The 18,279-nt window shown below is 46.2% G+C and overlaps 1 protein-coding gene across 1 annotated transcript; it reads right to left on the bottom strand.

Annotated features, from left to right (window-relative positions):
* Positions 1 to 3,488: 3,488 nt before the first annotated feature.
* On the bottom strand, positions 3,489 to 13,158 carry PROKR1 (prokineticin receptor 1). The gene is made up of 2 exons (XM_048506467.1): positions 12,638 to 13,158; positions 3,489 to 4,185 (listed from the first exon to the last, which is right to left on the bottom strand). Exons 1-2 carry the CDS (start codon positions 13,156 to 13,158, stop codon positions 3,489 to 3,491), a joined length of 1,218 nt encoding a protein of 405 aa, XP_048362424.1.
* Between the last annotated feature and the right edge of the window lie 5,121 nt (positions 13,159 to 18,279).

Here is an 18,279-nt window from a genome sequence, read left to right as displayed (position 1 = left end):
ATTATTATGTGATACTGTGTATATAATGTATATATCTCTCTCAGTTCAAGTAAAGTTCTGCTTATGTTTTCATGAACTTCTGAGGTAAAACGGCTGGTCTTTTAAGAGATAATTATTCTAATTTGATGTGCCGAACAATCCACATTTCCGCTCGTCACTTTGCTTGACAGGATTATATATACCAAATATACCTGTTGCCCTTCAGGAAGTTCAATGAAATGCGCTTTCTTTTGGTCTCGGTCTGAATTAGAAGTCATTAAATGGAATCCACCATCATTTGAAAGGTCAGGTAAATTTCATGGGCCACATGTCAGAAAAACTGTATTTCGGTAATGATGTGTGCCGAATCCTGCATAACATTTCTGCTTACCAAGAGGGAAGGTGATTTTTGTTGATTTCTACCACCTCCCCCACTCTCGAGCTCAAATTTCCTGTTCATCCTATTCCTGGGGGGTCTCCCTCCCTCCAGGTGGTGCATTTGGGGGAGAAATGTTGAGCTCTAGCAGGAAGGGGAAGCGGAGAAGGAATTAGTCCTCGGCAAAGCCCTGTTTCTTGATCTCTTACAAGGTTATGTCAAAATTAGCAGATTCAACTGTAGCAGAAATGAGACATTATTATAAGCATTTCAGTACGAAGACAGCAAGCGATGACGTAGAGAAAGAGATTAGTCCTGTCTTTGTGAAAAAGTGGGAAAGTCTTTGAATTTAGGGGTGAACGTTTGTTAGACTTAAGTTTTGATACTGTTTTTTTTTTTCATTGTACATTAATAGAGAAGAAGAATGGAAGAAGAGTTTGGATTGATATCCCACCTTTCTCTCCTGTAAGGAGACTCAAGGTGGCTTACAAGCTCCTTTCCCTTCCTCTCCCCACAACAGACACCTGGTGAGGTAGGTGGGGCTGAGAGAGTTCCGAAAAACTGACTAGCCCAAGGAATGTAGGAGTGTGGAAACACATCTGGTTCACCAGATAAGCCTCTGCCACTCAGGTGGAGGAGTGGGGAATCAAACCTGGTTCTCCAGATTAGAATCCACCTGCTCTTAACCACTATACCATGCTGGCTCTAATAACATTGAAACTTAAAAAAAAAACACCTAACCCTCACCCTAACCCTGAAATTCTTTTTGGTCTCTAATGTATTACTGGACTAAAATCTAATTGCATACTTATTAAGTGATGGTTCTTCCTGGTAGCGTGCACAGAAAGTGTATGAAGCTGCCTGATACTGAATAACACCCTTTCCCAATATTCAGGCAGAGGCTTCCAAGGGCCGTGCAGAAGCTCCCTGTTGCTGTGCAGAACTGATCTGCACAAGAGCTCCCTCTGCTGGCTGGCTGCCCAAGCTGCGCGGCACCAATACGATGTCTGCATGGCGGCATGGCTTAAAGGGAATGTTGGTCTCAGTGGTAGAGGTTTTCCACATCACCTGGGCCTTTTGAACATAAGAACATAAGAACTAGCCTGCTGGATCAGACCAGAGTCCATCTAGTCCAGCACTCTGCTACTCGCAGTGGCCCACCAGGTGCCTTTGGGAGCTCACGTGCAGGAGGTGAAAGCAATGGCCTTCTGCTGCTGCTGCTCCCGAGCACCTGGTCTGCTAAGGCATTTGCAGGGTGTCTCAGATCAAGGAGGATCAAGATTGGTAGCCATAGATCGACTTCTCCTCCATAAATCTGTCCAAGCCCTTTTTAAAGCTATCCAGGTTAGTGGCCATCACCACCTCCTGTGGCAGCATATTCCAAACACCAATCACACGTTGTGTGAAGAAGTGTTTCCTTTCATTAGTCCTAATTCTTCCCCCCAGCATTTTCAATGAATGCCCCCTGGTTCTAGTATTGTAAGAGAGAAAAATTTCTCTGTCAACATTTTCTACCCCATGCATAATTTTGTAGACTTCAATCATATCCCCCCCTCAGCCGTCTCCTCTTCAAACTAAAGAGTCCCAAATGCTGCAGCCTCTCCTCATAAGGAAGGTGCTCCAGTCCCTCAATCATCCTCGTTGCCCTTCTCTGCACTTTTTCTATCTCTTTGTAACTGGAGATCCCAGGGATTGAACATGGGACCTTCCGCATGCAAGGCAGATGCTCTACCACTGAGCCACGGCCCCTCCCGGACAGGGCGCACATTTTGCTTATATCAGCTCTTAGAGATGCTAATGAATCTTATGGAGCAGGGCTAGGAGAATGTCTCTGCTTTAGATATGGAGAATCCTTATCAGCAGTAGATGAAGGGAATTCAGGCATCGCATCAACTCAGCATGAAGCCAGAACAGACATAAACCAGATTGTGGCTGGGCTTGCTTGCACACCTGCTGCCTTTCCTCAAATATAATCCCCTTAACTAGATTCAGCTATAGGCATATCCCACCAGCTGGATAATGAATATGGGCATGGATGAATGCTAGAGTGATGAACAGTCTAATCTACAGACTGTGGAGTCTACTTTTTTTTAAAAAAATGTAGAAACAACATTACATTCATCTCTGAAAACCTAGAGAACTCCGTAGACTGGGATGCTTCAAAGTCTAGCCATTCCATTTTGTAAGCTTTTGGTACAAGTAAAATAACATCTCACTAGAAAGTCCATAACGCATAAACACCGTGTTGCAAGAGGTTGGTAGCAAAGGAATATGATTAATTTCTGTACGTCATTTATACCCTGCCTTTCTTCCCAGTGGACGTCCAGATTAGATGGGGTCCCTTCTTAGGTTTTATCCTCACAACAACCCTGCGAGGTAGGTTAGGCTGAGGGTGTGTGGCAAGTTCTAGGTCAACCCGCAAAGTTTTCACAGAAATTCCAACCCAGATCTGCCAGACCCTAGTCTGGGGGGGGGGGCAACCTATAGTGCTCCAGATGTTCATGGGCTACAATTCCCACCAATCCCTGCCACATGGGGACCACCCCTACTCTAGTTCAACACTTTAACCAATAAATGACACAGTATTACTTAACTGGGGGGGGGAGGGGGTGATAGTGGATGAGCAATTAATTTTTATGGAAAGCCAGTTTGGTTCCCAAACTTATGTCCATCAAAAAGGAGATTACTGGAGGAAGTAGTTTCCAATGTTGGGAGTTGCATGAACTTGTTCCGATAAGGTGACGAGAACTTTTGAAGTCCGTTGAGTCATGAAACAGCTTGTTGATCTTAGCCGGTTCGCCACCTTCTATCTTCTCAGTGACGTGGCAAGCCATTAACCTCCATACAGATAAGAAACAGGGAGATTTCCCCCTAATTTTCATGAGAAAGAAAACAGAATCCCATGCCACTGCTAATTTCCATATTCCATAACTCCAAGGGTAAGTGTTTTGAATGCCAGGGAGAACAGAAGAATAACACAAATGGAGGAATCAGGGTAAATGCCCATTGGAGCATTTGAAAATACTCTGCAGCTATTCTCTGTATTCACACATACAAAAGTGCGCATGGAGAGTTGCTCATGACATGAGATGCCACAGGGAATCTTGGCCACAATGTGTCCACCACCAAGAGCTTACTTCAGTCTAATGCAATCCACCACCTCCGTGACAGGCATGGCACTCGTCTTGATGTCCATCTCTGTGCTCGATCTGGCCCCATGGTAGGTGGACCTCCACCGGAGCAACATGATCTTCTTGAAGTACCTCATGGTGTTGTTCTTCACTGTGACAAAGCACATGGTGTTGATCATGCTGTTTGTCATAGCGATGCACTCAACAATGTAGAACGCGGTCAGGTAGTGCTTCTCCTTCACAAACACGGTGGGGAAAAAGTCGCGGACAATTGTGAACCCGTAGAAAGGCGCCCAACAGAGGACATAGGCGGTCAGGATGCACATGAGCACCAAAACTGTCTTCCTTCTGCAACGGAGCCTCTTCCTGATTTGTTCTGTCTGGAAGCCGGGCACGGTTTTGAACCAAAGCTCCCGGGAGATCCTGGCGTAGCACAGTGTCATGGTGATCACGGGTCCCACGAACTCGATCCCGAATATGAAAAGGAAGTAGGATTTGTAATAAACTTGCTGGTCTACTGGCCAGATTTGCCCGCAGAAAATTTTCTTTTGGTTTTGGACCATGAAGAGCACCGTTTCGGTTGCAAAATACGCCGATGGGATGGCGACGAGGAGGGAAATGATCCAGACCAAGGCGATCAGAATGGTAGCTGTCTGGTAGTTCATCCGGGGTTTCAAGGGGTGAACGATGGCGAGGTACCTGCAAAAGACAAGGGAGGTTTCCAAAATCTGGTGGGCTAAGCTGTGCAACAAAACAATGTGTTTTCAAGCTCGTTTATGGGATACTGAAAAGGACTACCTTTTTCAATTGCCAATTGTCACCTGAAATCCATGTTTAAGAAGAGCCATTTTTCAGTAGAAGGAAGCCCCATGACTGATGATGGAATTGGAAACTGTTATAGTCTGCCTCAGAAAAAGATGTTAGTAGGGTTGTCTATTCCTCTGCCACAGAACTCAACATGCTGGACCTTCTTTCTTGTAGAAGGCTCCGCCTGGGTCCTAGTGCCTACCTAGCCCTGCTCCCCCACCGTACATTTGCAAGTTTGAAAGAAATACAATGAACTATAAATGCTGTTGTATTAAAGTACCATGTTCAATAATGCACAACATAATGATTTTGACAAAAGTAGCCTGTAAAAAATGAAAGATAATTCTCATATTCATTTGGAACTATATTCTAATGTGGAAGCATATAATTTTCTGAACTGCTGCACCTCAAGTCACCATGCTGACATCTTTTTATGAGACAGAGTAAAGTGTGGAATCTGCAGCCAGCCATATTGCATTGCCATTAGAAGAAGAAGAAGAAGAAGTAGTAGTAGTAGTAGTAGTAGTAGTAGTAGTAGTAGTAGTAGTAGTAGTAGTAGTAGTTTGGATTTATATCCCCCCTTTCTCTCCCGCAGGAGACTCAAAGGGGCTTACAATCTCCTTGCCCTTCCCCCCTCACAACAAACACCCTGTGAGGTAGGTGGGGCTGAGAGAGCTCTGAGAAGCTGTGACTAGCCCAAGGTCACCCAGCTGCCGTGTGTGGGAGTGTACAGGCTAATCTGAATTCCCCAGAAAAGCCTCCACAGCTCAGGTGGCAGAGTGGGGAATCAAACCCGGTTCCTCCAGATTAGATACATGAGCTCTTAACCTCCTACGCCACTGCTGCATTATGTGAATACATGATGCTGTGTCATGCCGTATCAGACCCTTGGTCGGTCTCTCAAGAGTTAAAGTGCCTATGAATTGAGAACTTAAACAACCGCAACAACAAATGCTGACTGCAAATTTTTAGACCTGTCACGTAGCAGTTGCGCACAAATAGGTATGCTAGATGACTGGGCCTTAGAGAAATTATGTGACGGATGCTATGTAGCCTCAAGATATAATTGCCAGTATTATTCTGGTTCTGACGGAACAAGACAAAAGGAGGTGGACTTAAAAAAATCAGTGGGAGGGGAGTTAGACAGGCAGGTCTAATTGTATCTATGTGAAATAACCTAATATCCCTTACTCAATTTCCACTGAGGGGAAGGTGATTGTATTTCACCAGGGTTTGCTCCTTTCTCTTTCGGACACCTCCGAGTGCTTTGTTATTATCTTGATTCTGCAAGCTGTTTTACTGATCAATGCATAGCGCCAGGTTATAAGATAACAGGAGCCTACGGAATACAGCAGGAGACCTCAAAATAGAAGGGAAATACCAGCTCATGAAGCTCTGCTAAATTTTCTCGTGTGAGACACCCCCTTATCACATGTTCCCCACAAGCTTCTCTTTGGATTTCAAGGTAGCATTTCCGGTTAACAACGCAGAAGGTTGATTTCCCAGATGCTAAGGTCCTTTCCGCACACATGCGGAAATGCACCTCCACCGGCATGAATGATGCCGATGGAGGCTCTGGGGCTGTTTGCACCGCAGCATGTGAGCAGCCCCAACTTCCTCCCCAGCCGGAGAGGTGGCTCTGCACAGAGCCGCCTCTCCTCTGGTCCCCTCCTTTGACCTCTTCTTCCAGCGTCTCTCTGGAGGGCTACAGGGACCTGCCCAAGCTGCCCTCCAACCTCCAGGGGTCGGAGGATAGCGTGGGTGGGTCTCTGCAGCTCTCCAGAGCGATGCTGGAAGAAGAGGTCAGTGGAGGGGACAGCGCCAACAGGAAGACACCGCTTTGCAAAAACCTCACTCAACAAGCGAGGTTTAAAGCGTTGGCTTCATGCCGCTCTGGGGCAGCTAGGACGGTGCTGCTGCATGTGTGAACAAAAACAAAAACGCCATCCCTGGATCGCTGTATTTTGCCCGTGCAGAAAGGGCCATAGTGTTTCAAACTTTTTTATTATTATTATTTGTTTTATATACCGCCCTCCCCGTGAGGGCTCAGGGTTATATAACTGTCATTAATGTCAGCAATGCTCTTGTTAACCTGCAAGTATTGCATTGCGCCCACAAATCTCCCGACTGTACCCAAAGCTTTCCTGCAATGTGAACTCTTTCTCAGGGCTTCACATCTGTACGAGCATCTTGAGCATGCAGAGCGGCTGGCTGGATGCCTTCATAGATAACAGCCAACGGGCATATGCTGCATATACATGCCAGGCAGTTCTCTTTAAGATAAATGCTTTTAATCAACCAAGGGAAAAAAGAGGGCATTTGGGATGTTCGTATACTCATAGCAAGGCAAAACCATAAGGTTTTCATTGATTTCCAATGGATCTTGTGAATTAATGAGCTTGTAGGAAGGGAGGAATCCCAGTGAACAACCAAAGTTAATACTTGCTAAGTGGATTTAGGTTGATTTAGAGTTACTTGTCTTTTCTTCCACTTCTTTAGGTGATTATTCATATTTATAGGACCATAGCTTAATGGCAGAACAGGTACTTTGTGTGCCTAAGGTCCTTCGTTCATCCCTTGGCAGTTCCAGCAAAAAGAACTAAGGTAACCAGTGGAAAGCTCAGTGCCTAAAACACTGGAAATCCACTGCCAGCCAGATTAGACTATGGAGTGGATCTTTCTCTGATCTCCCCCTTATGCTTTAGCTGTCCATGTTGAGCATCTGCACAGCTTTTTTGGGAGGTCAAAAGAAAGATTTCCGCTCTTTCTCACTGGGGGAACTGTTTGCCTAGATCCAACCCCATGCTTTCAGAAAAGGGCTCTAAAATGTAAAGAAGTTCCACATCCTGCTCATGGTGAAAAGATCCATCAAGTCACAGACAAGTTACAACTCAGAATTGGGAATCTTAGTGGCATCCAAAACCCTATTGTCGTTATTGCCTCTTTTAAAGAAGCTGATACTAAAAAAAATGATGCAACTTGAGGCTAAAAGTCTTTCAGGCAGAGTTATTGGGAAATGGGTGGGTTTGTTTTCTTCTTGTAAAAGTATTCACATTGGGGTGGATCAGTGGTGTGCCTAGAAACTGGTGCCCTGGGCAAAACCTGGGTTTGATTCGCCCCCCTCCCCAATGGGTGGTGGTAGCCCTTCCCACCCTGCTGGGGGTTGCTCTGGGTTCTGGGGGGGATGGATCGTCCTCCGCGATGGCAGAAAACTCCTTGTTTGTCCTACTTTGCTTGTGGGCCACCGTAGAGAGTGGGCGGGGTTAGAAATCAGGCCGCCCCATGTGACTTTAAATTCCTGCGCCTTGGGCAGCTGCCCAGTTTGTCCAATGGGCGGTATGCCACTGGGTTGGATCCAACCTGCATGTACATAAGCCATAGGAGAATGGGGGTTGTACTTAGTAGGCAAACTGGTGAAGATTGAAGGAAAAGGGGGCTGGATCCAACCCATTGTTCTGGTAATTCAAAGGTAGGTCATAGTTGAACATCCATCGAGAGATACCAGTACAGCATTTTCATGTATTTTATCCAGACCCTCAATGACTTCTGATGACATAATCAGTATTCAGTATAAATATTTTTATTTCAGGTTTTTTTTAAAAAAAATTCTTCATAAAAATGCCATTCTTTGAGAAAAGGACTCTAATGTGAGATTGCTACCTGAGGCAATCATAAATCCGTCGGAGAAGAGTGGGAGAGAAACTGTCTTACGAATGCATAACACTCTGGTACCTGGAGTGTCGAGTTAATTATATGTTCGTTACTCGTTATTTATCTCATTATTTTCTCTTCTTTGAGAGTCGCTCTTATTTTATAACTGAATATTTTTGTTGGATCTTTAAACCAGGAAGCCTGCTGTGCCATCTACCCCGTGGTCTTTTCTGATTTTGCCGGGTAATATCATCCGCTCATAATTACAGCATCTCTAAAATCCTCAGCATGGAGGAAAGCCAGTAAAGTTGAAAAGGATATCTTAAAGAATCTAGCTTGCAACAGAGCAATTATTATATTATTAACTAGATGCCAGAATATTGTCCTTTTTGACTTGGCTCATGTTCTTCCATACAAAAAGTATTATGTTCAAATTCTTAAGGATTTTTCAAAGATTTTATCTATCTCTATGCCTACCTATTTAAGTCTTGAGACAGCTTGAACAGGTCCGAGTGGAAGGGAAAACCACAATTGACTGGAAAGAGGTGGCTCTTTCTATACTAGTGTATCCTTCTAAAAGCTCTAATAAACTGAAAAACATTGTCTCGGTTGATGCTTCGGAATACAGCACAATAGTATCTGTAAAAGACTTTTCTCTCAGCCTGTTCATGACCTGCAAATTCTCATACGGCATTAAGGGTCTATTGCAATTCGACGGCAAAGTGAAATCTTTCGCTAATCCCACAGACCATGAAACGTGCCGCTTTGAACAATTTTTAACTGGGGAGTTTTGCCTAACAAATGTGTTATTTCTTGACTCCGCATATACACCCACGTTTCCCTTCCCCCCTTTCGCATCATTTACACGCCCTTTCTAGAAGCATGTGGCCCGGAGGGGTAAGCTGCAGTACCGCAGTCAAAGCTCTGCTCGCAACCCTTAGCTCGATCCCGACGGAAGTCAGCTTCAGGCAGCCAGTTCAAGGTTGACTCAGCCTTCCATCACTCTGAGGACAGTAAAACGAGTATCCAGCATGCTGAGGTCAAGTGTAGACAACTGGGGAAGGCAATGGCAAGTCGCCTGGTAAACAGTCTACATTGTGATGTGATGTCACCCCATGTCACCCTGGTGTTTGTACAGGGAACTCCCTTTTTGGGACCCCTTTAAAGGGTCATCAGTGCCCCATCAGGCACCCAACAATGGCCTGTCTGGCCTGATACATCGAGTCAACAAAGCCCTCTGTAAGTGAACAGCAAGCCTCAGTGGATTACCTGAACACATAAGAACATAAGAACATAAGAACAAGCCTGCTGGATCAGGCCAGAGTCCATCTAGTCCAGCACTCTGCTACTCGCAGTGGCCCACCAGGTGCCTTTGGGAGCTCACATGCAGGATGTGAAAGCAATGGCCTTCTGTGGCTGTTGCTCCCGAGCACCTGGACTGTTAAGGCATTTGCAATCTCAGATCAAAGAGGATCAAGATTGGTAGCCATAGATCGACTTCTCCTCCATAAATCTGTCCAAGCCCCTTTTAAAGCTATTCAGGTTAGTGGCCATCACCACCTCCTGTGGCAGCATATTCCAAACACCAATCACACGTTGCGTGAAGAAGTGTTTCCTTTTATTAGTCCTAATTCTTCCCCCCAGCATTTTCAATGAATGCCCCCTGCTTCTAGTATTGTGAGAAAGAGAGAAAAATTTCTCTCTGTCAACATTTTCTATCCCATGCATAATTTTATAGACTTCAATCATATCTCCCCTCAGACGTCTCCTCTCCAAACTTGAAGAGTCCCAAACGCTGCAGCCTCTCCTCATAAGGAAGGTGCTCCAGTCCCTCAATCATCCTCGTTGCCCTTCTCTGCACTTTTTCTATCTCTTCAATATCCTTTTTGAGATGTGGCGACCAGAACTGAACACAGTACTCCAAGTGCGGTCGCACCACTGCTTTATATAAGGGCATGGCAATCTTTGCAGTTTTATTATCAATTCCTTTCCTAATGATCCCCAGCATAGAGTTTGCCTTTTTCACAGCTGCCATGCATTGAGTTGACATTCCCATGGAACTATCAACTAAGACGCCTAAATCCCTTTCCTGGTCTGTGACTGATAGCACTGACCCCTGTAGCGTGTATGTGAAGTTTGGATTTTTTGCCCCTATGTGCATCACTTTACATTTTGCTACATTGAACTGCATTTGCCATTTCTTAGCCCACTCCCCTAATTTATCAAGGTCCGCTTGGAGCTCTTCGCAATCCTTTGTGGCTCTCACCACCCTACATAATTTGGTATCATCTACACAGCTCCACCCTTCTCAGTCCACCAAAGTCAACGGAGCTCGACAGTGATAAGTGCTGTCAAGTTGCAGTCGACTTAGGGTGACCCCGTGGAGTTTTCAAGGCAAGAGAAATTCAGAGGTGGTTTGCCATTGCCTGCCTCCAAGTCATGGCCCAGATATTCCTTTGTCATTGCCCATCCAAGTACTTACCAGGGCCAACCCTGCTTAGCTTCTGAAAATGTGATGAGGTCAGCCCAGCCTGTGCTGTTCAGTGGGCCAATGGGTCTTAGAGGGGTGTAACTCTGCCCTGTCCACATGGTGAGCTTTTGTCTTCTAAAGCTCAGGCACCAACAGGCCAAATTTTGGTTGAGAGAACAGTCGCACTCATAGCCCTGCTCAACGAAGCTACCATAGAGATGCAGAATATTGTCTTCTTGCTGCCCTTTTTCTCAGGGTGAAGCGGCATGAGATGCCCAACTGGACTTGCATCAGAGGGACTCACCTTTAAAGGTGCTTGTTCACACCTTGTGCTCACTTCACAGCACTGGCAAGTGGCTGAGAACATAACTTCACAGCATGGCCAACATGTGCCAGGTCACAGTACACTCGCAGTCAGACATACCCCAAGGGATCTCATCTTAAAAAGTGCTCTGAGGGGGGAAGGACTTCCCGTTTCCCTCCCTGTACCTTTTTGCCAGTGGAAACAGTTTTGGCTCCACTTACCCTAGGGAGAATATGTGGAGCCAGCAAAAAGTGTAAAAAAATCCCCGCCATGGCGTTTTCTGCTGATGAATGTGGAACAGGAAGAAGAAGAAGAAGAAGAAGAAGAAGAAGAAGAAGAAGAAGAAGAAGAAGAAGAAGAGTTTGGATTTATATCCCCCCTTTCTCTCCTGTAGGAGACTCAAAGGGGCTGACAATCTCCTTGCCCTTCCCCCCTCACAACAAACACCCTGTGAGATAGGTGGGGCTGAGAGAGCTCCAAGAAGCTGTGACTAGCCCAGCTGGCGTGTGTGGGAGTGCACAGGCTAATCTGAATTCCCCAGATAAGCCTCCACAGCTCAGGCGGCAGAGCGGGGAATCAAACCCGGTTCCTCCAGATTAGATACACGAGCTCTTAACCTCCTACGCCACGGCTGCTCCTTGAACACTTTTTAAGGTGAATTGCCCCAATGTATGTCTGACTGCAAGTCCAGTCACATATCATGACCTGACACATGTAATGTGTATCATAGGTGAATCCTGCACAGTACAAATATCACATCTTTTGGATGTTATAAATAGGGGACGAACTTCGCACAGCTTTCTTCCCCAAAACAATTCAGCCTGAGCAAATGCCAGCAGGCAGGAAACATTTTATTTCTCCTGCCCAAACTTCTTATTTTAGTTTCCACTGCTTGTGTCTACAATTTTGTGTGATTCTCCGCAGAGATTCCTCATGGAGGTTTCCTCTGCTTGCAGCTCATCCGGTTGCTATTTCTCTGTAAAAAGCAGATGAATAAAGTTTGTTTAGCCTAGTGGTCCTGTGCACGTTTTTCCTTCTTTTTTTTGAGGGGGATGTCTATGAAGCTACTGCAACACCATTAGAGAAGCTGCAGTACGGGCATATTTGGGTTGCTGCAGCTTTGCAGACATACCCCTCAAAACAAAACAAAAAAAGGAAAATGACACATGGACAGGATCGCTAGGCTGAACAAATTTTATTCATCAACTTTTTACAGTGAAATAGAAAACAGATGAGCAACAGACAGAGGAAACCTTTGTGGGGAATCTTCACAAAGAATCTCCTGCAGCACACAAAATGGTGCGTGCCACTGTGAAACTAACCAGACCTCCATGCAGCAGGTGGGAAAAAAGATTCATTTTGGCTGGCAACACTTGTGCTCTCCAGTACTGTGAGAACACACAATGGATCTTTTTATAATGTCTTAAAGAGTTTATATTTATGTTGTGTGGAATCCATTGTGTAGTTTTGCCTTTAGCCATCAACCAAAGCTGTAAAGTCAGCACAACGGTCAGGTCTACCTCTGTTTCTTGCTCCCACAGAAGGGATGAAAAATGCATCTGTACCTAGCAATGAAGGCCCTGGGGTAGAAACATAGGCCTCAGAGCCTAATTCCGTGGTGGCGAACCTTTGGCACTCCAGATGCTATGGACTACAGTTCCCATCAGCCCCTGCGAGCATGGCCAATTGGCCATGTGGCAGGGGCTGATGGGAATTGTAGTCCATAACATCTGGAGTGCCAAAGGTTCGCCACCACTGGCCTAATTAAACTACCTGTCACTTAAACTGTAACCAGAGGGTTGGTTGTGGTCAAGGGGTGGCAGGTGAACCAACGGAATCAATTTGGATAACCACAATTATAAAGAGGAATGCAACATTCTTGACCATACAGGAGTCAGATTTCTAATTCTTCTCCTTACCTGTCCACGGCAATTGCCAGAAGCGCATTGGTAGAGACGTAGAGGGAGACAGTGCGCAGGTAGTTGACGGAGGCGCACAGGACGTGGCCGTGTTCCCAAGACAACTGCCGCACCACATAGTAGTCCATCTCGAAAGGGCAGCAGACAATGGCCACAATGAAGTCCGAGATGGCCAAATTGGCAATGAGGAGGTTGGTGAGGTTGCGCAGCTTCTTGTAGCGGGCCAGCGCAGCAATGAAGACGAAGTTGCCGATGCCGCAGACCAACATGATCCCAACCAACGCCACCCCAATGACAATCCTGGCCGCGAAGAAGGTGCGGGTTTTGGTCACGTCGTCTTCTTCATCCAAGGGGAGATCGTAGTCGCTGTAGCTGAAGTTGAAGGGCAACGTGAAGTTGTGGGGCGGGCTGAGGTCTCCGTTGTAGAGGCTGTAGATGGCGGCAAAGTTCGTGCTCGTGGATGTGGCGTTAAGGCGATGGTGCCCGTCCTGGAGCAAGAGGCTGTCTCTGTCCCTTCTCATCTTCAGCGATGTAATGAGTTGCCCTTCTCGATATCTCCCCGGAGGGCCTTTCTACAGGAAAGACCTCGACTCTCTTACGAACAGCAATTTCTCAGCATCTCCACCGAGCAGAGCAGTCACGCCGTTCCTTGGCTTTAGAAATGGGGAGAGAAGGAAATAAATACATTGGAGAGGGGCAGGGTACAAAATAAAAACTGGAACCACGGTCGTCCCCACACTGAACTGAGGTGGCGCTCGTTCGCAAAAGAGAGCGAGTTTTCCAGTCCCTCCACATGTAAACCACTTATTACAAATGGCCTTGTCTTTCTTTCAGATCAACGTACGGAAATTGATCAGGCGGCTGTGCAGTGGGGGAGGGGGGGTGGACGAATAAAAGCGGGGAGATGGAAAAAGATTTACTCGTCTAAGGGCCTTTCCCCACTTACCTTCTGCTGCGCGCTACTCGGGCCAAGTAGTGCGGGATCCCGCGGCACTCCCCACGACAGGGGTGGTGACAACGCAGCCGCCCCGACGCTGCCGCTCTCGCGCTCCCTCAGCGCGCGTCATTCCTGGCGCTCCTCAAAATGGCGCGGGGTCATGGGGAAGCCCGGGCGCGCACCAGAAATTACGTGTGCGGTGAGTAGCGCGCAGTGAAGGTGGTAGAAGGAAAAGTGGGGAAAGGCCCAAAGTTGGCCCCTTTCTGTTATTTATTTAATTCATTTGTGACCTGGCTTTCCCACCAATGAGGACCCAGAGCTGCTGACACAATTCACCTCATCTCCATTTTACCCCTGTGAGGTGGGTTAGTTCGAGAGTGTGACGGGCCCAAGCTCACCAAGTCAGCTCCCATGGCCCGAGCGGGATTCAAACTCGGGTCCCACACTCTTAATGGCCACACCCCACTGGCTCTCAGTGTCCCATCTCTTCTCTTACACGGCTGAGTGCATCAGGTGGTACAACAGCCAATGTCAGTAGCTTCTCTCACGTATTATTATTTTTTCCATCAGGGCTTTTACGGTCTGCAAAGGTTTTTGAGAGGCGCTGCATTTTGGTCCATTTAAGTAATTAAACTGAGCCAAAATGGGGTCTGCGCCAAGAAATGTTCTGTTTTAGAAGCAGATGCCCAGCGTCAGATTTCCTAATGGCGCAACTTTAGCTGAAAGTTATAAGAACTGATTTTCATCTTTGAGCTGATAAGGTGATACTGTGGGGGGCGGGGGATCAGTTTTGCCATGGGAGGGCTGGAGACTTAGAAACAGCTCGGTCAATCAGTTAGGGGTAGTTAATTCACCAGATATTGGCGTGTCTAGCCAGGTCTGCATATTAAGGTTGCCAACCTCCAGGTAGTAGCTGGAGATCTCCTGGGATTAGAAATTAGATTCATTCCCCCAGAGAAAATGGCTGCATTGGAAGGTGGACTCTTCCTTGGTTCCATCCAAAAATCTTCAGGAACGTTCCCACCTGGAGTTGGCAGCCTTATTACATTTGGAGGCAACATGCAATGGTTCAAAAGCTGTGTGCGAGGAAATGCTGTTTCCTGGGTTTACTTCAGGTTAAAGAAAATGCTGATGTTTCCAAAAGAAGCAGGAGGTTGGGGGGAGGGGGGGACCAAACAGATAAATGAGAATTTCCTCACACTTGACAAGAGGAAAAAAGTAGAAGTGTACCAATAAAAGGAGACACTTCCTACCACAAATATGACTTTGCGTTTAATTTTTCACATCTTGTGTTTTTTATACCTGCTTCTTCTTTAAGCTGCAACAGACAGTTTTGAATGTACGGGGTGAGGAATACTGCTGCCGATTTCCGTTTGCTGAGGTATGTCAGTTACCGTTTTTAGAGTTTTCTAAGATGCCTTTGTCAGTTAAGAGCGATAGACAGAAACGTTATGAACGAAGACACGAATCGTTCTTTACTGGAAGCAGGCTTTTCAGTTCTCCGAGCTAAGAGTTTCAAGCTTCCTTAAGAACATAAGAACAAGCCAGCTGGATCAGACCAGAGTCCATCTAGTCCAGCTCTCTGCTACTCGCAGTGGCCCACCAGGTGCCTTTGGGAGCTCACCTGCAGGAGGTGAAAGCAATGGCCTTCTGCTGCTGCTGCTGCTCCCGAGCACCTGGTCTGCTAAGGCATTTGCAATCTCAGATCAAGGAGGATCAAGATTGGTAGCCATAGATCGACTTCTCCTCCATCAATCTGTCCAAGCCCCTTTTAAAGCTGTCCAGGTTAGTGGCCATCACCACCTCCTGTGGCAGCATATTCCAAACACCAATCACACGTTGCGTGAAGAAGTGTTTCCTTTTATTCGTCCTAATTCTTCCCCCCAGCATTTTCAATGGATGCCCCCTGGTTCTAGCATTGTGAGAAAGAGAGAAAAATGTCTCTCGGTCAACATTTTCTACCCCATGCATAATTTTATAGACTTCAATCCTATCCCCCCTCAGACGTCTCCTCTCCAAACTAAAGAGTCCCAAACGCTGCAGCCTCTCCTCATAAGGAAGGTGCTCCAGTCCCTCAATCATCCTCGTTGCCCTTCTCTGCACTTTTTCTATCTCTTCAATATCCTTTTTGAGATATCCTTATTTACCTGAAAGGAAGACTTTACCAGGGGTAAGAAAAAAATATTACAGAGCCGTCTAAAATTCTCATACAATTGACAGTTGCATATGATGTAATACTTTTTTAATGGGAAGTCGTCTTACATTCAGGAATATCTTCCTTTCAAGTAAATATGGTACCCCTAGAAAAAAATGCGATGTGTAATGGTATAGCATGGTTCAATCCCGTCAGATCTCAGCAGCTGAGCAGGGTCGGCGGTTGGATGGAAGACCACCGAGGAAGACTTTGCAGAGGAAGGCAACGGCAAACCACCTCTGCTTCTCATTTGCCCCAACACAAGTCTTTATAAGTCAGTTGTGGTTTGATGGCACTTTAAACCAACTTAACAAAATGGTGACAAACGGCTTGCTATATTTTTATGTGGACTGCATAGAACAGGAAAGTCTGCACAGTGCGGAACGGGCTTCCACCTATATTTGTCAAGAGACACGTTGCAAGAGACATAGCAAATGTCCACAGGGCATTAGCGATGAAGGATTTTTTTAAATAGGAAAGTTCTTAGCTGAACTTCAGTTCCTTTTCCTATTTCAACTGACAGAGATGCAAAAATCAGCCTTAAAAAGCCGACAGTATGCTTCCTTAGAGGGACAAAAATATTAGGACATCGGATTTTGAAGGCAATCCCATGAACTGGCTAGCTTTGTGCATTTAGTATAGCTGCTGTTCCAGAATTTGTGTCAAGAGTCAGATTTGAAAGTTGCACTAAAATCAATTGGACTTACAGCTAAGAAAACGTTACTTCAAATCAGGGGATCAGTCAGTTCTAACAATCAACCCAGTTCAGCATTTAGCATGTATGGATTCCCTCCTTTGAAGCACCCCCCCCAACAGAGATAAAAAGGGGTATTTTGGATTCAAAATCCATATATGTCTTCATTTCCTTTTTTCTTTTACAAAACAAAAAAATTAAAATGAATGCATGTTCCCGATCAACGTTCTGGCAAAATAGCTCATGTTTTTTTTTAAAAAAAGGACAAATAAGAAACAGTACCTGTTCCAGATGTTGTGCCTCAGCCATTCCTTAGTGCTTTTTTTGGGGGGGGGGTCATCTGGATGCTGATTATCCTGGAGTTCCAAGAACAGCTGAAGTTCTGTTCAGAAACACCGGAGAGAAAGCTCTGAAATGATGCTCCGATATACATCTGCCTGGCAAGAGAGCTGGAGCTCAAGTCCGGCTGGCTGCCTGCATCTGAATCCTTCGCTGAGTAGGAGGTGTCTTTATGTTACTAACGCATATGTGATTTTAAAGAGGCAGCACTCCCTTCCCTTTGAACTTGGGGGTGGGGGGCGGGGGGGGGGGAGAAAGCATGCATCAGCCCTGGTGCCCGCTGGCTGCCTAGGACATTTCAGAGATCACAAATGCTAGGCTTAAAGTTGGACCTGGGAATCCCAGACAGCAGTAGAAGAAGAAGAGGAAGAGGAAGAGGAAGAGGAAGAGGAAGAGGAAGAAGAAGAAAAAGAGGAAGAAGATGAAGAAGAGGAGGAGGAGGAGGAGGAGTTTGGATTTATATCCCCCCTTTCTCTCCTGCAGGAGACTCAAAGGGACTGACAATCTCCTTGCCCTTCCCCCCTCACAACAAACACCCTGTGAGGTAGGTGAGGCTGAGAGAGCTCCGAGAAGCTGTGACTAGCCCAAGGTCACCCAGCTGGCATGTGTGGGAGTGTACAGGTTAATCTGAATTCCCGAGGTAAGCCTCCAGCGCTCAGGTGGCAGAGCTGGGAATCAAACCTGGTTCCTCCAGATTAGATACACGAGCTCTTAACCTCCTACGCCACAGGGTTGGCTTTTATACCCTGCTTTTCTCTAGCTTTTAAAGGTAAAGTTTCCCCTTCAGTCGTGTCTGACCCTGGGGTACCGCTGCAAGCAGTGATTTTATAGGCAAGCTGTTTTTGTGGGGTAGTTTGCCATTGCTTTCCCTGGCTATTCTTTACCCCCTAGCTGTGTGCTACTTACTCATTTACTGACCAAGGAATGGATGGATGGCTGAGTTGACCATGAGCCAGCTGCCAGGATATCTGACCCACAGGGGGCTCGAACTCCTGACCGTGTGAGTGGCAGTGCAAGCACTTAACCACCACGCCACGTGGCTCCTTCTCTAGCTTTTAAGGAGTCTCAAATCACCTTCCCCTCCCCGCAACAGACACCTGGTGAGGTTTGTGCAGACAAGAGAGTTTTGAGGCAAAAGCGACTAGCTCAAAGTCACCTGGCAGGCTTCATGTGGCGGAGTGGGACATTGAACCCAGTTCACCACATTAAGGTCTGCCACTCATGTGAAAGAGCGGGGAATTGAACCAAATTCTCCAGATTAGACATTACTGCTCATGTGGAGGATTGGGGAATTGAACCCAGTTCTCCAGATTGGACTTCATCGCTCTTGTGGAGGAGTGGGGAATCCAACCAGTGGTGGGATTCAAATAATTTAACAACCGGTTCCAGTGGTGGGATTCCAATAATTTAACAACTGGTTGTTTACAAGCACCATTTTAACAACTGGTTCTGCCCAAGTGGTGCGAACCTGCTGAATC

This window comes from Sphaerodactylus townsendi, linkage group LG01 (assembly GCF_021028975.2).
Source record: "Sphaerodactylus townsendi isolate TG3544 linkage group LG01, MPM_Stown_v2.3, whole genome shotgun sequence".
Classification (NCBI taxonomy): domain Eukaryota; kingdom Metazoa; phylum Chordata; class Lepidosauria; order Squamata; family Sphaerodactylidae; genus Sphaerodactylus; species Sphaerodactylus townsendi.
The sequence above is the reverse complement of the archived record's forward strand: the minus strand, read 5'-3'. Positions and strand labels throughout refer to the sequence as shown.